Consider the following 21,157-nt stretch of genomic DNA (forward strand, 5'->3'; position numbering starts at 1 on the left):
TAAGGGCTTACTTATAGATACTAGCAGTTTTATTATACTCTTTCTTTCTTTAGTAGTAGCGGCGTTTTATTTTACTAGTAAATCTAAGTTAGCTTATATTAATAACGCTATCTACTTATTAAGGTGACTATTTATCTTCTCTTATATAAAATCGTTAATACTTGAAAGATTCAGTTGTTACTTAATAATATTTTTAATATTATTAATATTAAGGTTAATAAATCTCTAAATTCCTTTAAGTTTAGTATAGTACTAAAAGGTCGTTTATTACTAAGGCTACTACTTTCTTTAATTAAGAGTATTACTCTTATATTTAATTAACTTATCTTAAAAGTATATTAATATATTAAAGAGGCTTTTTATAGAACTAATAGCGTTAAGAGTATTTCAGGAAATTCAGGGAAGTATTTAAAAGAGTTCTTTAAGTAGTAGTGTAAGTATCTCTTAATACTACTTATAACTTTACTTATACTATATAATATACTTATATAGTAGCTTAAATAAGCGAATATGACTCTTAACTATTGTATACTATAAGAAGGAGCTTTATATAGTATAAAAGTCTTGATTTATTAAGGTATTCTAGAGCTCCCTTATAAAAGGAAGCTCTAGGAGTTCTAGTTATATAAGTAGCCTCTAGTTAGCTGGAGCGCCTTAAGGAGTGCCTCAGGTACGTCAGGTGCACGACACTACCTCTTTTATTATATAAGTATTTAAGTCGTAGCCTATTATAATATTAAAAAGGCTTAAAAAGTTAATCTTACTTAGTTTTAGCTTATATATTCTTAACTAAAAATAGCTTAGCAGGGTATTTATCAAATTATTATATATTAACTATTAGTAATAGAAATATAATTCTTTAAAGTATAATATTAAATCTATTTAAATAATAAATTAATATATAAATTTTAGTGGTTTTAGTGGTTTTAGTGTTTTTAGTGTTTTTAGTACTTTTTAGTACTTTTTTTTATCTTTTTACTTAATTATAAGGTTATATTATAAGTTTATTTAATATAATAGTTAAAAAGACACTTTAAAAAGATACTTTAATAAGTATTTTTAATATTTCAAAAATTAAGTAAATTTATACTTAGTTTATTAGTCCGTTCTTAGTAACTACCTCGTTCCGTACGTTTATAGCCTTATAAAACGCACTGTAGTGCGTTTTATAAGGCTAAAACGCTAGTCGGTTAGAGAGCCTTAAAACGACATCGTTCCACGGCCGTTCCACTATTAACTACACTGATAGAGATTCGCTTTGCAATACTAGCTTGCAGGAGAAAGGAGGCGCATGTAGATATAATTTGGTCATTAATGATTTGAACTTAGAGAGTTGATGTCTATCTTACCGCCTGGCACCCGCCAGCCCTCCCAGAGCGTGCCTGGGTGATACGGACATTGAAGCGGCTAAATTCGACATATCAACGAGTACACTTGTCTATATTGAGCACTCTCTGTGATGGATGTACATATGATTTAGTGATTTAGCGAAGTTCTGTTGAAAAATAAATATGCAGAGGATGTGTGTTGTTTCGAGGTCCACAGTGACTTTGATTCGCTGCTCATTGTGTCATCAGAAGGCTGCAACCAACAAAGCCAACAAGCCAGCAAGCTGAATCTGCATGCTTAGTCATTAAGTTCGTACCTCTCGCTCTCCAGTAAACATGAATGTATAATTTTGGATGTAGCAGTCGGTGGACGGGTGTGTGTTTTCAGGAATAACTGGTGATCAAATACACTCGCTATTTCGCACTGGCATTCGAAATCTCATGTTGTCCAGAACCTCTATTATGAATTGACACTGCGACATCTTTACTCATAGGATCGAATGTGCTCGGAGGTTATTGTCACGAATTTCATGTGATTGATAAAAAGTTATGGACAGACCTGGGGAAAGCATCACAAGTGGCCAAGGACGAATAAAGAGAAAACGAGTAAAGCACCTCAAGAATATTCACATCAGGAGACGCTGTGCAGTACGAATCTGTAGGATCAGCAGCATTACCATATTTCCGTCCTATAGTCGTTTAATATGGCTTCAGAACTGACCTGTGAGCAGGCTGAACAGCGAGTGAAGGGAGGTGAGCCGAAGATGAGCCGAAGGTGATCCGCCTGCGACTGACGCCGGCTAAAATTAGCGACGTCCCGAACTTCGCATTTCAACTTCAACGTATGTAAACACAAACCAATCTGACAAGCACTCATTCGACTCCAGTCTGCAACAAGTCGTTCAAATCCACACAAACTAGCATTCCTTCGACACTTGCGGCATTTCCCGTGTCTTCCATAAAGCTAGGATGAGAAGTCCTGTCATTCATTATTTTTCTACTCCTTACTAGCCGGCATCCTACTTTCTTGTAGCTATGTTAGGACGACTCCGACGAACTTATCAACCTGCACTCACAAGCCAAACCACACTGCCCATGCTTACAGCAGCAGTCAGCAGTAGAGCTCTTCACACAACCTTTGGTGGAGAGACTGAAGAATATCTGCAAGACTGTAAGCTTAATCTACACACTGCCAGGGAACGTGCTAAATAAAATTTTCAAAGCGACTGACCCTTACCTTTATACCACTGGCCGCTGGCTGAGTCGCGATAAGTTGCAGCGTGAAGCCCGTTACGTCAAGTTCGACTTTTCCGCCTTATGCAGGAAGGCTGTGAACACGTGTTCCGGAGCCACCAAAGTCATTCGTTATGAGAAGAGGGAGGGAGGATTCAACCGGGTTTTCATTTTGTACCTGGACAATGGAGAGCGAGTCGTGACTAGAGTACCCTTCCGTATTGCAGGTCCGCGAAGATTGGTTACCAACTCCGAAGTGGCGACCATGACTTATGGTATGGTAGAAAGTGTACGCGAACATTTTGAAGGCATTGGCTAACGCACTATTCAGTAAGATCGTTCACAAAGATACCGATTCCCAAAGTCCTCGACTGGAGCGACGATGACAACAATGCTATTGGTAGCGAGTATATCATAATGGAACACGCACCTGGGGTTCGGCTACATGAGAAATGGCCTTCTGTGACTCCTCATCACCACATGCTATGCGTCAAAAAGTTGGCCTTCATGGTGACTGAGATGGCAAAGCTTCCGTTTCCGGCGTACGGAAGTCTCTATTTTGCCGACGCACCAATTGACCCGAAATCAAAAATTGAATTCGCCGAAGGTTTCTGCATAGGACCTCATTGTGGTCCGCAATACTGGGACTGTAACGCTGGAGAGTCTCGGTTTTATACCGAACGGCCTCCTAACAGAGGGCCATGTATGTCGATCCACTCCTATAATAACTTTACAAGACTCCTTCCGCGACTAATTTTGATCTTCTTTCCCTAGGGACTGGACTACAAGCCTACTGCTCTGGCCTCATTGATGCCGGTTTCTCGCGAGTACCAAAGACTGGCGGCGTCGTGGACGAATTACCTTATCGCGGATCTGTGCAAGAGCATCTGCGTCTCCTGAATATCAGTGAGAAAGTAAATGAGGAATTGATCAAAGCCCCGGTCATTGAACGGGTGACTAGTCCAACATTGCTTCACCCGGACCTCCATAAAAGAAACATTTATGTCTCGGAGGAAGATCCTTCCTGTATTACCGCAATTATCGATTGGCAGTCTACCAGTATCGAACCGACATTCTGCTACGCGAACGAGACGCCGGATCTAGTTGAGGATCCCGCAGCCGACGTCCCAATCTTGGAAGAGTTATTGTCTTCCGCAGAGGATGATAGTCCAAGCGCAGCAGTAACTAAGGAAACTGTGGTAAAAGATCCAGAAGTAGAGGCTGCAAGGAAAAGACACTTGAAAGATGTCTGGACCTGCACGCAAACCTTCGAAGTTGTGCTGAAAGGCTATCTTCCAGAACTCCACCATGCCAGAGCCATGGACCAGACCCTGCTCAGGACTTTCCGCTATTGCGACGCATCCTGGAGAGACAGTGCGGCAGCTCTGCGGCAGGAATTGATCAAGCTCTCGCAACGCTGGACTGAGCTGCGGCTTCCTGGTTCTTGTCCGTACCAACCAACGCTAGAAGAGCTCGCCGAGCACGCAGAGCAGTATGAAGATTTCGAAAAGTTTCAGCAGTTGAAGATGTTCCTCAAGCGCGCCCTGGACGCAGATTCAGACGGGTGGGTCCCCGCCAAGAATTGGGAAACAGCGAAGAAGGATCATAAAGTTCTTTTCGACCAGTGGATGGAGAGTATCAAGGAGTCTGGGGGCAGTGAAAGTTATGCCAGAAAACTATGGCCCTTTCATGAGCTATGAACAAGTATGATTTACATCCCAGGCGCAACTTAAGACCCGCCAGCGAAGGCCCAACAGTCTCGATGTATATGTACCTCGAGTATTCGACGGCATGTAAGAATATGTGCGCAATAGGATTCGTTGAAGCATATCTTCGAATAATATCCTTCTCCACTTTTTAATTGAGAGGATCATGTTATTCTACCTTCTCCACCGTGTCATCTCCACTTCCTCCTTCATGCACGTCCCCGACATTTCCACTCCACCCCTTCTAATGCTCAATTTCCAACTCGATATCCATTGCTCAAACATAAGACCCTGTGGCGGACGGACATGCATGTGACAGCTGTAAACGTTGAGCGAAAGATTGGGGTAGGGGAAGGATGAGGAGTAGAAGGATAGAATAGGTCGAAACCCCAAGCAGCGATAACGGCGGTCGGACTTCAGCAGCGAGAACGGATATTCCAGCAACAGTATAGCAGGGCCATTATGAGTTGAACTGATAAATTATACAGTATCTAAATATACAAATCTCCAATCGAAATGCTTGCCGAAGCTATCCGAGCATATCTGATGCCACATTCGTCGATACATGCCCGCATATTTTCTCTCTGCTCGATTTGCTAGCACGGCTCAACCTACGGGGCGGGAGACTCTTAAGTTTGGGGCCCGGCGGCTATGCTCAGTGACGTTGCAGAGACAAGGGTAGAAACCTGGGAGATTTGGGAGAGGGTGAGCCGCCGTCTTAATGAACGTTCTACCATCCAGAAAACATCGATGAGTTAGGCAGCCGCCAGCGTTGACATATGACTGGGCCTGATAAAACAATGCACTCCATCATAGAGGATCTTGGCATAGTCACATAATTCTTCTATGTTAATCCTCGGCCAATGCTTTCGAAAATGCGGCTGCATAGGGCTGCATCAAAAACTCGTCAAATGCCAGCTCCTCGGCAGTGGGTCTCTCTTCTGGTATCCAGCATAACGTGCTGCGTATAAAATGCAGAAAAAGAGCCCGATCCTCTCCATGAAGCCACTGCTCACGACTATCGAATGATTGCTCAGGGATCGGAATGGAGCCGTTCCAATTTCCTACAGTGGCGGCATTAGCAAAATGTTTCCATATAGTGGCTGGCGTAGATTTATGCTATTCTGCTTTTTTTTTTCAAGGTGGATGAACTGGGCTTCTGGCACATTACCTTGACTATCCCAGTACTGAGAGCACTTAGGACTCCGTTTCAAGAACTCGGGAGGTGGAGGCCCCAAGAGCGAAACCATTTCTGCAAGATGCTGCTCGTCATTTAATACTCCATGCTTCTTTGCGAAGAATAAATGACCGCCTTCAAGAAGATCCCACATCTAGGATAAATCAAATAAAGTTAGCTTGGTAAAGCTTGCCATACGGTAGCAGAATGGACTATTTCGTCATCAGTTTGAACTCACCATTATACCGATCGCCCATATATCCACTTTCGCATCCCAGTCTATTCCTAATATCACCTCTGGAGCGCGGTAAATGCCAGGCATAATGTCGCCGCTATGCTTTGAGGTACCAATTCTAGCCTCACCAAGATCGCAGAGGACTGCTTGGCCTGCACTAAAAGGCATTGGTCGCGAATTGTAAACAGTACGATCTCTGAGTACCTTCCGGGCGATAGGTTGTTCGAGTTCGCCTTGCTCCATCTCAGCAAAAATTGAGTCGTCCTCAATTCCTTGGAGTACGTTGTTTGGTGAAATATCTGATGACTATTAGCTGTCACAATAAGGCTAGATTGATGTAATTGAGAGCTTACCAGTGTGAAAAATATCACACTGATGGAGATAATCCAGGGCAATTAGGATAAGTTGAATGCTCTTTTGAGCTAGTTCCTTTGGAAACCTATGCTCAGGAAGAAGTCTAAGAAACTCAGTGAAACTCATCCCAAGCGGTTGATAGAGTATGCATTTGTGATTTCCATTTGGACCGGCGATCTCGAACGAATCAAGAACCCTGCGAACTCTGTTTTTTCCGGGATGTTCTAGAGACTGACTCTTGAGGTAGTCGCAGATTGTGGTTTCCTGATCATGAATCACGTGATTATGCTCTTTGCTTCGAACACGCAATTTGAGCGTCAGAAATCGGTGTTCCCTATTAAAACATTACAAAAATTCTTGCCTAGTTCAACTACTTCCTTACCTTTGCCTAAGATCCCGGCACAGCCAGACTGTGGAGTTCGCCCCAAAGCCCAATTTCCCCACAACTTGGTATCTGGATCCTAACACTTCACCGATATAAACTGGATAATAGTCGTCTGGGATGTAAGAGGGAAGATGTTCTTCTTCAATCTTCGTATTTGGATCTAGTGTTACAAAACCGGAAGTGGGAAGCCTGCGACGAGGGGAGCAAGGAGCACTTGCGATGGTTCTGACAAACAGTTGAGGTAAATATAGGAGACCCCGATAGGTGAAAGGCGATTGAGAGAAGAAGGGATGAAGTTGCCTCTTAGGGCCCAAATAACGCCTGTTCATTGTAATCTGCCACCAGATCAGGAACTGAGGTGGTTTGCGGAAGCGTCCAGGAGTACTCAAGGTAGGTAAGGTAAGGGATAACGTGGGCCGGGCTTGACCATTACGGTCACGTGCTACTCGAAAAACAGTCCGTCCTCACGCCACGCTACAACAAGACGCTGTTTGAAGAGCTGCTCAGGTATGATTGGTACCTGTCGTATTTTCTTTGATATATGATGAAAGTTTAGGAGCAGAACTCAGCTCGTTGGATCAGATCCTGAGTAAAGGACTAATATGTCGATGCGTGAGCAGGGCGAAAGCATTTTGACAAGTACATTCGAGACTATCCAAAACTGGTACCTGATACACTGATTGAAAAAGAGGCGACCTTCAAAGCCAAAGGTATTTTGGGGAAGTTGGTGTCGAAAAGAAACAGTAAGCCAGCGACCCCGGTTGATTTCTTCGTCGACTTCGAGCATGTTTTGTTCAAAGATGGGACACTACAGAAGGTTGTCTAAGACGGTGACAACGGCCTTGGAACCAGGTGACCAACGATAAACGTGCTCGAAAACAGAGCAGAAGAAAGCATCAACAACTTAGAGCAAGGTTGGGTAAGGGTGGGGCATAATGTGAACGGAATATGAACAAGCTTTGTTTGGCAGCATACCATAGGTGCTATGATTCAGGTCTAAGCTATTCATGTGGGAGCTGTGTGTGGGCTTGACTTCTCTCGGTAACTGTTTGATCCTTGTCATACAGCCATTCCATAAGTTAATCATCCTTGCCTTCTCCAACTTTGGAAGATCTTCTTTGATACAGGTGGCTCCTGACAAGCTTTATCAAAGTTCTCTTCCACAGTCAGATCTGTCCCTTTTGGGGGCCGCAGGATCTTAAAGCTAGTATGCCCATCATCCCCGCCAATCTCTTGTTCTGCTTGCCACGGCAGCCAAACCTCAATGTTTTGCACTTTTGACTGTTTCAAGGGCTGCAAAAGATTCTGCTCAGGTGCGGCGCCTTCATCATCCTCAATCTCTACTAGCAAGTGGCCTATCTGTAATGCCACTGTCTCTCTCCAAAAAGCCTCCCAATTTTCTTTAGCAGCATTTGCAGATGCATTCGTTCTACTGCCAGTTGATTGGTACATAGATCTGTCGATTCTAAATTCGAGATGGATACGTGAGGAGGAAATGAAGGAAGTTGGGACCGTGGCTATGAGTCGTCTGGCGGCTGGTACGTTGAGATAGAAGGTGGTGGCTGGGTAGACCAGCTCGATGAACTCTAGATAGCTAGCGAGTGTTGAGTCAGGACCGGTAGTGATTTATGTCAGAATATTGGCAGATAGTGAGATAGTCCCAACTCACATCTGTCTGCAGCTTAAAAGCAAAGGGATTATCTCCCAGCCATTCCTAACCTTCCTACGATAAGCCTCATTGCCACGAGGACACAGAGCGAGTATGATACCGAACTTCTGAAAGGGTATATGTGACTCTGGTGACACACATCGCATATGTGTCAAGTTGTTGTTTAGTAGAAAGACGTGCTGACACGTTCCAAAGAGCTCTACAATCTCTATGTATATCTGACGCCGGATTTCAAGTGGCAGCACACTCAGGAAACCGCAGCGTAGTTGAGATATAGGTTCGGATGAAAGAGGACGTGGGTGTTTGAAGAGCCGCATGAATCGGGACTTCAACGTTGATGGATGGGTCTTCGATTCGTCCTGCATACCTTTGGGCGAGGGTGTCGGGGATATCATATCCGAATCAGCCATATCCAGAAATGCTGGGTCTAACGAGGCCTGCTGGTTTGAAATAGAAACAATACCGATTCGATATTATGCTATAGATGCTGGTGATGTTCTGCAGGGAGATCGACGTATGTTGACTTGGAAGTAGAGGAGGTGGAGGGGTGGGGCATAGTTGGATGTGCTGGGAGCGGCCCGCGCCGCAAAGTCATAATTACGTCACGGTCTAAAAAAAAAACAGACCTCAGGATATTGATCTAAAGATTTCTGTGCATCCAGCTAACAATTCTCGGCATCTTTCCAGTAACGAGCCAGAATATGATATTCCGAGAGAAGAACCCGGTTCCCCAAGCCATCCTGCTCACGTCTGCCGAAGATCATGATATTGTCCATCGGAGCTCCCGACAAAACCACCTCGACTTCTCGTAACCGATGTGAATCAGGTAGAGGTACCTCCACAGAATGAGACCGTAGAATTGTAGCACCTTGATCTCCTGTCAACTTTCCTTTGTCATGGTCAAAGCCTGCTTCTTCTATGTCAACAAGTTTCCTCGCAACACAGGCCATCACTTTCGAATCCCACAATCCTTCACGGTGAGAGCGAGACTCGAGAAGTTTGACAGCTTGTGCGCGGATTGTCGTAACACGGCATTTGCTGACGATGTAGTAGAGAACAGCCGTCCCTATACAGTCAGAGTAGGTCAGCTTCGACCGGATAGCATCTTCATCTTGTGAGAAGAATTTCTAGAACATGCAGGGAATAACCGAGGTGATAGACTCTCATACGTACATCCGATGTCTGCAATAGATGATTCCATATCCATCATCATTTCTGGGAGTACAGTGGTCCTCGAATGTTTTTGAGATGCATCATGGAGTTCGGTCAACTGCTGTAAGAGTGTTTGAAACTTTGCGGCCTTGCTGTCGTAGATCATCTCATTGTTTAGCTCAAGAGCCGTGTCCGCCATGATGACTGCGAGAGTGTGATATGTCAACAACAAGTGGAAGGCTCGTCTTTCGTCACCGAGCAACCGCTTCTGGAGAATCTCTGACATTTCTTTCCACCGCGCCAGGCCTTTCAGAATGGATTGTTGGGTTTGGGACATTGCTTCTGATGTCTGGCATTGGAAGTTTGCAAAAGTTTGATGTCGTGAAATCGATATCAGGCGCAATGTCTGGTTCAGTAGTGGAGTCAAAGTACCCCAAGCCTGCTTCAGAGAGTTCAGTCCTGAAGATGGTCCCTCGGAAGCAGTCCATTGTGTCAACTCCAGAAATAGACAACGATGCTCATACCCACATCGAAACATTTCCGATTGTAGCTGCATCCTTGCGAATATTTCAACTATCCAGATGTCAGTTGACCCTAAGCCTGGGACGTCACGATATATGCCGTCATTTCCTTCTGAAATGAGTTGCATCTCCTGCAAAATTCGTATGCCGTTTTCGAGATGAGTCTGTGCAGTCTGGAAATGGCCGCGAAGCATCTCTAAGTTGACGAATACAGCACAAGCTAACAAAGCGATCCTGCACGATGTTTTGCTCTTCTCTATGAAATGTGGCTGAAGACCTTTAATTGACCTGGAATAATGCCGCAACGCAACCGTTTCATGGTCGAGCGTATTGCATTTGCTTACATCATGACCACCTTTATGCACATAGCTCAATGCAAGAACAGCGTGCAAAACTGTCGGCTCGTCCAGACTGGCTTGATGGAGAAGAGTAGACCAAAACTTGGATTGGAAGCTGCCTGGTAGTTTCGGAGCAGTCCTGTACTTGAACCATTCGAAGCCGTCGCGCTCCTCAGGACTTGATCCAGGAAGGAAAACGACGACAGGGGGTCTGGAAACCGTTCGTGCTGCTCGCTCGGAAAGAAGACGCTGTTGTTGGCTGAAAATGGTTTCTCCCCCACCCCAGACACCGTACCCTTCGCAAACTCGACCAGTAGAGTTGCAACGATCGCAGACGGGCCAAAGTTCGTCACATTTCACCCTTCTGATTCTGTACACCAGATACGTATGAGACAACGCTCAAAATGCAAATACCAGCGCTTCTAGTTTGACTTACTTGCATGTACGGCAACCAGACTTGACTTTCTTGGTCTTCTTGCCTTGACGAGAACATTTGCCGTTTGTATCCATCATGCGACTTCTGGATGTAGTACAGAAGCATAGAGAGGTTGTCGCACATGCACGAAATTCAACATATGCTGAATATAAAGAGTGGGGTGTAAGGATGATTGGCTGATCATTCCATGGAGCTGTGCCACATTCGCCCAATTTGCCTGCTCGGAAAGTCTGGTTGATGATTGGATACTAAGCGAGTCTGTTATTTAGATCTTACCTACTAAGTCAGGCAGCGCGCGCTACTCGTACGGGTCCATGGGAGAGGACATATGCGGCACTGATCATTAAAGTCGCTCTGTCAAACGTGTATTTCTCGCGTGGGGATGTCTTTGCATGCTGCGACGCTCATTTGTTGACTCGGAATTCTACGTATCTGATTGGTAGGTTGCCAAGGCCCGTAAGCGAGCTTTATCGAGGGGAAAACATACGGGAAACACGATGCCGTTTCCCTAAATGACCTCATATATGCGATACAGACTGGCTGTAAAATCATGGGGAGAATCAAACGGATATGACACTCTAAATCCGTGTCCGTCGGCACGAGACTAGCATTGAGCTAACCAAAGATAGGAGGCTTGATATTTAAACAGCACTCCCAGAAATCCTTTTCTCGCTCACGACAGTCGCCCTTCGGTATCTAGTTCTCACAGCCACAGTTCTATACGTTCGAAACTACCTTCTCAGTATGTCTACCAAGCTCGTCCCTCTCGGCAGAAATGGTCCAATGATTCCCCACCTCGGTTTCGGCACCATGGGGTTGACATTTCAAGTGTACGGCCCAGTCGCCAGCGATGAAGAACGCTTCGCTGTGCTTGATCGTGCTTACGAACTAGGAGCCAGAAGTTGGGATAGCTCTGAGTACGTCTTCTGCTAAAGCCCACCCTTTCTTCCTGATATTGCTCATTTGCACACCGACTGAAATAATGTGCAGTATATATGGTGACGGCGAGGAACTCATCGGCAAATGGTTGAAGCGCACTGGAAAAAGAGATGACATCTTCCTCGCAACGAAATTTGGGTTCATTAAGGGAGATCCAGCTTTCAAGGCCAACAGTTCGGCGGAGTACTGTAAAGAGGCTTGTGCCGAGAGTTTGAGACTTCTTGACATTGATTACATCGACCTCTGTAAGCTACATTTCCTGTTGCCCTTCTCTTCTCACGGCCACTAAATCCAATTTTCGGGCTGTGACGCATCGAACCCAAAGTAATTTTATAACCAGACTACATGCATCATGCCGACCCCAAAGTCCCCATCGAAGAAACAATGAGAGCTTTGGCCGAGCTCCAAAGGTAAGGCCCATTCAACCACCCACCCACTCACCTCCTTATTGAGTTCCACCCAGAGAAGGCAAGATCAAGCACATTGGTCTTTCGGCAGTTTCATCAGCCACTCTCCGCAGAGCAGTCAAGATCGCTCCAGTAGCGGCAGTCCAAACTGATTATACACCATTCGCGCTGGACATTGAGAAATCGTCTGGAACCAACCTCCTCGCAACCTGTCGCGAGCTAGGTGTTGCAGTTGTTGCCGCGATGCCGCTCGGTCGAGGTCTGCTGACATCCACATTCGCAGCTGGAGAGTATGCTGCCGTTCAGGATATGAGAACGAAAGCCATGCCAAGATTTTCCGAAGCCAACCAGGATGCGAATGTGAAAGTGGTTAATCAGTTCAAGACTTTGGCTGACAAAAAGGGGTGCAGTGTTGCACAATTGGCTATTGCTGTAAGTAAGGCATACTCTCTTTTGACATTTCTGTCCACGTTATCCCCTCAACTGCCGTATCAAACACGCCTGTAGCGAGACCCTATAATTAAGCGACTAAGGCTGAAATTTACATGCTGTGCTGTCATCTAGGTAGCCTTAGCGCCTCGCTTCAGCGCAGTGCCCTGGAAAAGTGTGTTTTCGGCAGTTGAGGGCATGCTTATCCATGCGTAGAAAAGTGCTTTGCCCGGGACTAATTTGAGGAAGTCTAGTGGCTGCTGAAGCAGGGTGACGATATCATTCCGATCCCCGGCACCAAGCGTGTCAAATATCTAGAGGAGAACTGGGCTAGTTTGAAAGTACAGTTGACATATGAGGACGAGAAAGAAATCCGGGAGTTGGTGGAAAGTGCAAAAATTGCTGGTAAAGCTTTGCCAGAGGGCTTTGCAGATGATCTGATGTTCAGAGACACTGCAGAGGAATCTTGAAGTTCGTCACTGAGAATAATCACATCGTGGTAGCATAAAGCCTACCAACTTCATATTTCTTGCGGGAATATGTTAACCTTCAAAGACCCGCCTGTTTTGCCCAATTTTGCCAATTCTGATGTACCATACACGTCTTGCCTGATAGACAGACGCCTCTCAATAACGACAAAAAAGCTCCTCGACCCTCCAAGATCTTCACCACAGGCATTCTCCCACACCCCTCGCCATCCTCAACCCCCTCCTTCAACCTCCCCCTAAACTCCTCCAAGTACCCCTCCACCCCCACCAACACACTCTTCACAGCCCCCTCATCCCTCTCACCCTCCCCATCTCTAAACCCATCCCACATTACCGCCCCTAGCGTCTTCAACCCCGTACACTTCCTCACAGCCTCCAACAGAACAGCATAATTGCCATGTCTGGAATCCACAAAGGCCATCACCGGGATCGCCAAATTCTCAATCTGCGTCCAGTAATCCTGGAGTCGATAATTATCCCGGATGGCACTGGAGAAATCCGGGTGGGCGAGTAAACTGGGGAAGTTATCGAAATACAGTATCTCTTGCTTCGAGACTCTGATCCGGGCTTTGCCGTTTGGGCCGGATGGAAACTCGATGGGATAGCGAGAGAGATAAAATGCGCGGGTTTCTTTGGTGGTACTCAGGAGTGTGAGCATTCGACTTGTTTTCAGCCCTGCAGTGATTTCTCCTGGTTTAGGGACGGGGTGGAATGCGCCGAGGGAGTGGATGTAGACGGCGCAGGAAATGCTGAATGTGAGGTAGAGGCCGAATGAGGGGTCGGAGAGGAGGATGTGGACGGCGTTGAGGTGGAGGCTGGTTGATGATGATGAGCGTGGTGGGGGGAGGGTGTGGGTGAGGATTTTGAGCCGGAGCTCGGATGGGAGGGTGGGGTAGAGGGGGAATGTTTGGTGAGTGGTTGGGAATGAGGAGGTGGTGGTTTGAGAAGGTGGTTGATTGAAGTCTTGGGATGTGGAGGGTTGGAAGATTTGGAGGTTGTTGAGGGTGGTGGAGAGGATATCTGTGGCGTCCATTCTGAGATATTGCTTGGCTGTCGATTTCGGGATGGACTGGGACTTGTACTTTTCCTGGAGCTCGAATTGTCGTTGTTGTTTTCCAGAATCGGATATTGTAGATGAAGTTGAGTTCTTGGACGTCAGACAGACCACTTAAAGTCAGATGTACGATTTCGAGTCGTTGAGGTGAAGAAGATTTAACTTGGATAAGATGTCATGTTGATATATTTCTCGGTTACCTAGCGCAGGCAACAAGAAAAGGCCGAAATATAGGTCCAGGCTCAAAACTGACCTTGCCTGAGTGTCTTCAATATGAACCTTTCTATTTCTCGAAAAATTCAGTCACTGCAGCATAAGGTGTTAATATCTTGGGCCTCGGCCATACTTTGAAAGAGTCTCTTCGCAGTTTTGCCAGGAATGGGGGAGATTCAGCGCGACTTGGCGGAATCAGCCAGGCGTTCGATCCAGCCTTATTCCACAGTCCCAGTGTGGTTACCTCCTAGTCCTGGGAGTAGTAAGTCATTCTAATTTGTATGAAGACTAGACGGGCGTCTCCGAGGCAGCGCTACGGACCGTGTTGATCGATTCGTGTTGAGCAAATTTTCAGAGTCCTTGAGGGCTTGGAGCGCATGCTCGTGACGCTTTACATCAGGGACGATAACGGTTGATATCCCATCCCGTGCTGCGTTGAGAGTGTATATCTGATTAGTATCAGACGTAGCGTGCAGTGCAACATGCTGAACTGAGAGAGTTGAACACTCACGACATGTGTTAGTCACATGACTATTCAAGCCACCCAAAAATCTCATGCAAGGCTGTTGAAATCCCTGAGCTGTCACATCAGCAAGTATTTCTAGGTTTGGCTCTCAGCTTCTAGCCAAGCCCTGCAGCTCTTCCATGATCCAAAACAGCAAGAGGGGAACCCTGAGCTGTCACCCCGCTACTCACTGCCACTGGATGACAAAGATACCCATCAGGGCTCCGCATAACACTGCAAACGCGTGGCGTTCGCCCACACTCGGTATTGGAATACCATAGTGCAGCTTCAATGCATGGTCTGTCGTGATCCTATATTTACTGCAGCCTTGTATTGATATGTTTGACAGTTCTCAGTTGTCATATTCTCACAGTCCAGTCTGGAAAGATGCTATACGATGATTCTAGATGTCTTGGGTTTGCAGCGATTCAGAGTGCACTCCAAAGGACTATGAGGGATGCAAAAGCCCCCACCGACAGATACATCGGATGCATGAATGTGCATCCTGAATGGGGAACGGGAGGCCGCCATCCAGTGATGAGACGGGTTGTGGCTCCATGATATCAAATAGACCAATAGCGAGGAGAAGAAAAGGCACAAGAAGGCTGAGATATGCCCAGGTATGTCATTGCGTGGAAGGGGAGCCGCAGCATCAGATTCAGCTGAAGTGTGGATTGATCCTTCTGCCGAAGTGAGGCTTGAGATTGCTTGGAAGAAGCGATAGAGGGGTGAGGGGTTATAGATAGAATGGAACTCCCGATACCTGCTTCTATTTTACCTTTTGATGTCTCAAGCTTTGATTCTTTGTTTGCAGATGTTGATTTAGACATGCGAGACATGTCTCCCTAGTCGTCGCAAAGATGGCCCACTCTTTCTCGCACCCGCACGACTTCCTCTCACCTATGGATGCCCTGTACCGACCTGTACGACGTCGGATATTTAGCGATGATCAATACGGGATTGGACATACTCCGACGAATGCTCTCAGGTATGTCTACTTCTATTTCCTTATCTTGCTGTAACATTTTTTTATCGCCCATGGGCTTTACTCCATTGGCTGTGTTTTGGTGAGGGACTATTTACTTTCAGGCACAGCATAAGCTTCAGTGCGCTCCTCGATAGTGGCCAACAATGCGGCTGATGCCTCTTTTTCTCTCTCTCTCTCCGAGTATTATTTCGAGCCTGGCAGTTTTTGCAAAACTGTTCGAGAGATGCTCCATTTATCTGCCATCAGTCTTCTCCTCTCAACCCCCTTTCCTATCCCATCAAAAGTTTCCGAGGTCAAATCTCCCCTTTACTCATGGCATCTTCATGGCGGGCTGGGTGCCCACGCTACGGACCGTGCAACGCGGGTGATTTTCACGCTTCTGAACCCAAAAGTCCCCTAGCCGCTGTTCACCAGACCCGCCCTCATCTAATTTCCACCACGCCCAAGCTCGATGTGCTCAAGCTCCTGCCACGTTGGCGCGCGATTCCTTCTGGCCGTCTTGGGATGCGCCTCTTCTTGTCCCGAAGAGGCATGGCAATGCACCTTCAAGTGTCCCAAAAAGGGTCCTGCAGAATGAATATTAAGATGAAGATGGTCCAGACTGACGCAATGTTGTGCTACAAACAGGACCTGCCGTCCGGACACGACTTCGACCACGATTGTTCTTCCGACGAAAACAATAGGTGAGGTATCACCCGCTATTTGTTACCAGAGACAAACGCGGGATATCTGGGCGGAGGGCTTGGAACAGAGGGACTGCGGTCAGGAGAACATACAGAAGTGGATCATTGAACAAGGTCGTGGCAAGGAAACGATACATCAACAGAACGTCGCGGAGCCAGGTCTGGAGGGGCAAAGCATCGAACAGAATCACGCCCAAGCAAGACAACGCAGATTTAGTGAGCAAGACTTCAAGACACGGCTTGCACGAGCCTCCCTTCCTTCGAATCAGAATCATAGGGCGACAGCTTCATACCCTATCTACTCGCCCAGTACCCTGCAAAAGGGTCCGAACCAAACGCTCCCTTGCCTCCCTTGGGGAGTACCGCCGAATATGGAACCTCCACGACTCTATCCACGACCTCCCTCTACCTCCAGTATCTCGATACTTTCCCGATCTAGCTTCGAATCGAGACACAAGAGTCCCTTGAGTATTAGTTCTTCAATAGACTACGAGTCGAGTCGCACAAGCGAGGATACTTCGTACTCCGATTCGAAAACTACCAAGAATGGATTCCTGGCAACTCAAACTACAATCCCACCGACCCCATTCCCCGGAAAAAGATTTGTGAACGAAGCTCTGCCAATGCACTTACGATATGGAGCAGGTGGAGCGGGAAGCCAACAGTCGCCTCTGTTGCCACCGCAGAGGATGGGCATGTTTCCGAAGCATAAAACTGCCTCCGGGAGGACATACACCGTGAGGGGAGAGGGTTTCAAGAAACTTCCTGAGGAGATATTGCTGGTCGTTCTGGCGGAGCTGAAGAAATCACATCTGGATGCAGGAAGCCTGAGCTGCTCGACATGTTGGATGCGAGATCTGCTCAATCTGGGATTAAGCTGCAAGAAATGGTGGGGTGCCGCAAGATGTATGCTGTATGGTGATATTCAGCTCACAGGATGCGACTCTGTCATTCACACCAAGAAGAAGTTCAAATTGAAATTTGGGACCAGGCTGAGATTGTTACGGAGAACTCTCCGTATGCGACCAGACTTGGCAGAATATGTCAAAGTGCTGAAGGTCCCCGCCATGCCAGACGTTGCGAGGGGCAAAGAGCAAGATGAATATCTTGAACTGGTCGCTTCCTTAATTATGGCCTGTCCAAATTTGGAACGACTTCCTGGCTTTTACCCGGCATACAACCACGAGTTTTCGAGGTTCGTCCACGCGCTGTCGACGAGGAAGAAGCTCACAGAAAGGGTTTGGGTCATCAATCCGAGCCCATTCCAGAGACAGCGACGCTTCAACTTGTCTGCAGACGCAGAATATCTTACTCCAATTCTGGCCCCAAGTCCATTGCTTCCAGAGCAATGCATCGACTTCATGATCCATCATACAAATTGGCCACAATTGAAAACCCTGTTTCTTCACTGCAATCCTGGTGGTACCATCGACTCTCCACTGTTCATCGATATCTTCTATTCTCTACCTTCGCTTGAGAATCTTCACGTCTCATCCTTCCCGTCGACATCTTTTAATGACGAGACGCTCTTGTCATTACCACCACTCAAGTCATTACGTCTTGACAATCTACCTGGTATCACTGCCAATGGCTTGTCGAACTATGGCTCGCCTTCACGGACCGACTCGTTAATCTCACTGTCACTCATTGGACTTCCCTTACTGTCACTACCTGTCTTGACTCGACTTTTCTCCCACCTCAAATCACTTACACATTTCACCATCTCACAAGCACCATCGCCATCACTTCCTAGGGGAATAGAGATTTATCTCCATCCGTACCTTGCCTCTCCAACTCTCGAGTATTTGCACTGGGAATTTACAAATCCGGACGATGACAAGGCCACGGAAATCCTGGCGAAGGCAATACTCTACAACGGCTTTCCATCCTTACGCACTCTTCGCGCACCAACTGATTATGACGGCACGCTCCAACGACTCTGCAAGCCCAGAGAGCGCATCGAACTCCCTGCAGACCGCTATAGAAACATGGGTTTTGGCCACATCCCTCACTCTCAGAGTGCACCAAACCTACCGTCCCCAACTCGGTCCACCTTCTCTCTCGGCCACCACAGCCACACCTCATCCATCAACTCGTCATTTGTTAAGTCGCCCACTCGTTCTGCGTTCTCGCTGAACCTCGACAAGGACAAATCATCGCACTCATCTCAAAACTCCTCTGGCGAACTCGCAGCCGGCGACAGAGAACAAGGCATGAGCCTCGCCACCGCTCGACGCATGGCTCAGCATCGCATTGACATCGCTGCGAAACAGCCGCGCTTCCACATCATCCTCTGGGACGAGTACGGTCACTTTGTGGAGAGACAGGCTGTTGCAGGCTTTCTGGGGAGAATCCAGAGCAAGATTTTCTACACCCTGAAACCCGATATCGAGGGCAGTGATGAAGCGATTGTGGGTATTGAGGGTCCCGGAGGATTATTGGATATGAGTGAGGAAGGAAGTGTTAGAGATGGGTGTACGGGGAGCTGGAACTTGGATTCCGGGAGTGGAATTACGGCTGGAGCGAAGGGAAAGAAGGAAAGAGAGAGGTGGTGGCATACTGAGCGAGGAAGGTGGAGGGAAGTCCCGCTGGAGAAGTTCTTTTGATGTCACGACAATACTCCACAACGAATTGTGGAGTGCAAGTTCAAGAGTGCTCGCCCCTGATGCGTTTGGAAAGTGGAGAAGAGCAGAGCATGTCGAAATTGATACCACGATATACTACCTAATTTTCTCACACCCGTAGAAATTCTTAATACAGTTACTTGAAACAAGGCACGGAAACCAATGGCCAGTGAGCAAATCGTGGTGACTGGTGTTCCAGGATTGGATGGGTAGCTGCATCCCGTGTTCGACTGCAAAGGCAAAGGCAACTGGAATTGGGCAGACCGCTCCTTTTTGTTTTTTGTTTTTTTTGTCCCTGCCCTGCAAACAAAATTTGTCTGAGGAGCTAAGCGAGCGCGGTCTTGACCACCTCTTCCCTCCCGTCTTCTCTGAGCCCCCGAGGCCCGTCAACCCGGTCTGCATGTGTGCTCGCTCACCTTTGCCGGTGGGTGGGGTATTTAATTTTGTGGAATGTGCGATGCAAGTCGCCGAATCTTTGTTAATTTGGAGTTCAGAGCTGAGTGGGGTTTGATTAGGAGGTGAGTGAGTGTTGAGGGAGTGAGTGTTGAGAGAGCAAGCAGCCAGTCTTTTCTTTGTTTATTTATGTTTGCTGATTTTGGAAGGTGAACGAACAGCAAGCAACGCGAATAGGGAACTTGGATTTTCAAACTTCAAACTCACGACGGGTGGGGATATCACATACCACTTTGCTGTTAACTTCACTGCTTTCCTATCCTCGTGCGCCTTGTTCCACACACTCACCTTCCGACCTCCAAGAGGAGCTTTGGCCATCAAAAAAGAGACATTGGCTCACCTCCCAAACCTGATTTTATTCACGCTCTCACAACTCTAAGACCTGGCTGCCTCATTTCTCCTTGGGTAGTGTGTGTGTGTGTCGGTTTCAATATCAGGCAGACAAAGAAAACGCAGACGGACGAACGACCGAACGACTACATCTCGAGAAACTTTTTCTCTTTCCTTGCGCTATTATCTGTTAACTTCAACTTCAGCTTCAGTTCCTCTCCAATTCGAGTTACCTCTTGTATTGCATCGCATCGCATAGCATCGCAGACGCATATTTCCTTACAATCAAAATCATCCAGATCTCTTTCAATCAAAGAAGAAAACAATTTTGATCGCAACAATGCAGCTCACCCCGCTCTTTAAGATGCTGCTAGTTGGTGTCTTTGCTCTGGCTTGCTTCTTCGAAGGTGGCGATGCGGTTCTGGCGGGAGTCACTCGTTATGGTGTAGACAAGATCAAGGCTGTTCAGAAGATTGTTGGAGGAAGCTTCTCTGCGACTGCTGAGTCTGAAGTTCCTTCGATTTCCAGCTCAGTTAGTACTCGTGTTTCGATTTCACGCACTATCAAACTCGAAATCAAGCCCAAGACTGAGACCGAAGACTCCGCCAACGTCAGTCAACCTACCAAGACTACCACCATTTCTACCTTCCCCACGGCTGGTCCTGTCTCCTCCTACGCCTCAGACGAAGCTCGAGCAGTAGCCTCCCTCACCAAAAAATACGCAGCCAAAGCTTTCGAAATCGCAACCCTCCACGAAGAACTCCTCACCCGCCGCGACGCCTACCATACCTCCCGCAACAAGAAGCTTTCAGCCGTGAACGCCTCCCTATCATCCATTTCCCACGCCCTAAACGACTCAAAAGCCGATCTCAAACTCATCCAAAAGCTTCTCTTCTCCTCTATCAATCTCAACACCACCAACACCTATCCCAACAACAATGAAAATGAAAATATCCGCCCCAACCACAAGCAAGCAGACATCAAGAACCTCCTCGCTAAACTCTCCACCCGCGCAGGCGACAATCAACAGATCAACTGGGAAGCTATCACTCGCGATCTAAAGAAAGTGCTTAACATGTTGCGAGAGACTGAGGCGGATATGGATGTTTGGGATGCTTATGTCGAAACTATGGAGGAGAAGTTGGAAGAGGTTAAGAAAGATGTTAGACGGCTTGAGGGGGAGTTTAGGGAGTTGGCTGGGAAGTATGGGAGGGGTGAGATTTTTGAGCAGGATGGGGAGGGATCTTCTGCTGCTTTTGGATCTTTTGAGAGTATGTTTGAGGGAGAGGGGGAAGGTGCTGAGGAGATGGAGGATGAGCAGGAATAGGACAGGAGGGTGGCCAGGAGGTGAAGATCGGTTTACGGTACGTCGTCTATGCTCTCCTTATTTCACTTTTTCTTTTTCTTTTTCTGGGAACTTGGACAAGAGCTAACTTCTATTCTTTAGATCTTGAATTGCTCCTCCTCTGAAAGACCTTCAAAGTTCTCTGGGAAATCCCAAGACCTCGAA

General features: G+C 46.9%; 8 protein-coding genes across 8 annotated transcripts; 4 read left to right on the plus strand and 4 right to left on the minus strand.

Annotated features, from left to right (window-relative positions):
• Nucleotides 1–1,699: 1,699 nt before the first annotated feature.
• ONS95_005223 (uncharacterized protein) lies at nt 1,700–4,623 on the plus strand. The gene is made up of 4 exons (XM_058498623.1): nt 1,700–2,499; nt 2,552–2,836; nt 2,893–3,264; nt 3,336–4,623. Exons 1-4 carry the CDS (start codon nt 2,364–2,366, stop codon nt 4,259–4,261), a joined length of 1,719 nt encoding a protein of 572 aa, XP_058352137.1. The 5' UTR covers nt 1,700–2,363; the 3' UTR covers nt 4,262–4,623.
• Nucleotides 4,624–4,730: 107 nt separating this feature from the next.
• On the minus strand, nt 4,731–6,799 carry ONS95_005224 (uncharacterized protein). The gene is made up of 5 exons (XM_058498624.1): nt 6,416–6,799; nt 6,033–6,367; nt 5,683–5,978; nt 5,439–5,598; nt 4,731–5,331 (listed from the first exon to the last, which is right to left on the minus strand). The coding sequence occupies exons 1-5, from the start codon at nt 6,745–6,747 to the stop codon at nt 5,117–5,119; spliced, it is 1,338 nt and encodes a 445-aa protein (XP_058352138.1). The 5' UTR covers nt 6,748–6,799; the 3' UTR covers nt 4,731–5,116.
• Nucleotides 6,800–7,501: 702 nt separating this feature from the next.
• Nucleotides 7,502–8,602, minus strand: ONS95_005225 (uncharacterized protein; the record flags this gene model as incomplete). Its single annotated transcript, XM_058498625.1, has 2 exons — nt 8,088–8,602; nt 7,502–8,012 (listed from the first exon to the last, which is right to left on the minus strand). Exons 1-2 carry the CDS (start codon nt 8,495–8,497, stop codon nt 7,502–7,504), a joined length of 921 nt encoding a protein of 306 aa, XP_058352139.1. The 5' UTR covers nt 8,498–8,602.
• A 127-nt stretch (nt 8,603–8,729) lies between these two features.
• ONS95_005226 (uncharacterized protein) lies at nt 8,730–10,682 on the minus strand. Its single transcript, XM_058498626.1, has 3 exons — nt 10,535–10,682; nt 9,261–10,468; nt 8,730–9,153 (listed from the first exon to the last, which is right to left on the minus strand). Exons 1-3 carry the CDS (start codon nt 10,609–10,611, stop codon nt 8,750–8,752), a joined length of 1,689 nt encoding a protein of 562 aa, XP_058352140.1. The 5' UTR covers nt 10,612–10,682; the 3' UTR covers nt 8,730–8,749.
• A 596-nt stretch (nt 10,683–11,278) lies between these two features.
• On the plus strand, nt 11,279–12,779 carry ONS95_005227 (uncharacterized protein; the record flags this gene model as incomplete). The annotated part of the gene is made up of 5 exons (XM_058498627.1): nt 11,279–11,451; nt 11,525–11,718; nt 11,814–11,883; nt 11,937–12,312; nt 12,564–12,779. 5 exons carry the CDS (start codon nt 11,279–11,281, stop codon nt 12,777–12,779), a joined length of 1,029 nt encoding a protein of 342 aa, XP_058352141.1.
• A 79-nt stretch (nt 12,780–12,858) lies between these two features.
• ONS95_005228 (uncharacterized protein) lies at nt 12,859–15,336 on the minus strand (the record flags this gene model as incomplete). The annotated part of the gene is made up of 1 exon (XM_058498628.1): nt 12,859–15,336. The coding sequence occupies exon 1, from the start codon at nt 13,828–13,830 to the stop codon at nt 12,859–12,861; it is 972 nt and encodes a 323-aa protein (XP_058352142.1). The 5' UTR covers nt 13,831–15,336.
• A 93-nt stretch (nt 15,337–15,429) lies between these two features.
• On the plus strand, nt 15,430–18,846 carry ONS95_005229 (uncharacterized protein; the record flags this gene model as incomplete). Its single annotated transcript, XM_058498629.1, has 2 exons — nt 15,430–15,557; nt 16,185–18,846. The coding sequence occupies 2 exons, from the start codon at nt 15,430–15,432 to the stop codon at nt 18,844–18,846; spliced, it is 2,790 nt and encodes a 929-aa protein (XP_058352143.1).
• A 1,141-nt stretch (nt 18,847–19,987) lies between these two features.
• Nucleotides 19,988–20,974, plus strand: ONS95_005230 (uncharacterized protein; the record flags this gene model as incomplete). The annotated part of the gene is made up of 1 exon (XM_058498630.1): nt 19,988–20,974. One exon carries the CDS (start codon nt 19,988–19,990, stop codon nt 20,972–20,974), a length of 987 nt encoding a protein of 328 aa, XP_058352144.1.
• Nucleotides 20,975–21,157: the final 183 nt, after the last annotated feature.

This window comes from Cadophora gregata (genome assembly GCF_030347475.1).
Source record: "Cadophora gregata isolate MNR1 chromosome Unknown scaffold_15, whole genome shotgun sequence".
Classification (NCBI taxonomy): Eukaryota; Fungi; Ascomycota; class Leotiomycetes; order Helotiales; family Ploettnerulaceae; genus Cadophora; species Cadophora gregata.

What these genes read in the sequence shown, in the direction of transcription:
- ONS95_005224 (XM_058498624.1), bottom strand. Translation starts at nt 6,747, where the DNA reads ATGAACAGGCGTTATTTGGGCCCTAAGAGGCAACTTCATCCCTTCTTC. An exon ending in GTGTGATATTTTTCACACTG is followed by an intron (nt 5,979 to 6,032) that starts GTAAGCTCTCAA and finishes AATAGTCATCAG; the next exon opens with ATATTTCACCAAACAACGTA. An exon ending in TATGGGCGATCGGTATAATG is followed by an intron (nt 5,599 to 5,682) that starts GTGAGTTCAAAC and finishes GATTTATCCTAG; the next exon opens with ATGTGGGATCTTCTTGAAGG.
- ONS95_005226 (XM_058498626.1), bottom strand. Translation starts at nt 10,611, where the DNA reads ATGATGGATACAAACGGCAAATGTTCTCGTCAAGGCAAGAAGACCAAG. An exon ending in TCTGGTTGCCGTACATGCAA is followed by an intron (nt 10,469 to 10,534) that starts GTAAGTCAAACT and finishes TCTGGTGTACAG; the next exon opens with AATCAGAAGGGTGAAATGTG. An exon ending in ATCTATTGCAGACATCGGAT is followed by an intron (nt 9,154 to 9,260) that starts GTACGTATGAGA and finishes CTGACTGTATAG; the next exon opens with GGACGGCTGTTCTCTACTAC.
- ONS95_005223 (XM_058498623.1), top strand. Translation starts at nt 2,364, where the DNA reads ATGTTAGGACGACTCCGACGAACTTATCAACCTGCACTCACAAGCCAA. An exon ending in AGTGGCGACCATGACTTATG is followed by an intron (nt 2,837 to 2,892) that starts GTATGGTAGAAA and finishes CGCACTATTCAG; the next exon opens with TAAGATCGTTCACAAAGATA. An exon ending in GCCTCCTAACAGAGGGCCAT is followed by an intron (nt 3,265 to 3,335) that starts GTATGTCGATCC and finishes TTCTTTCCCTAG; the next exon opens with GGACTGGACTACAAGCCTAC.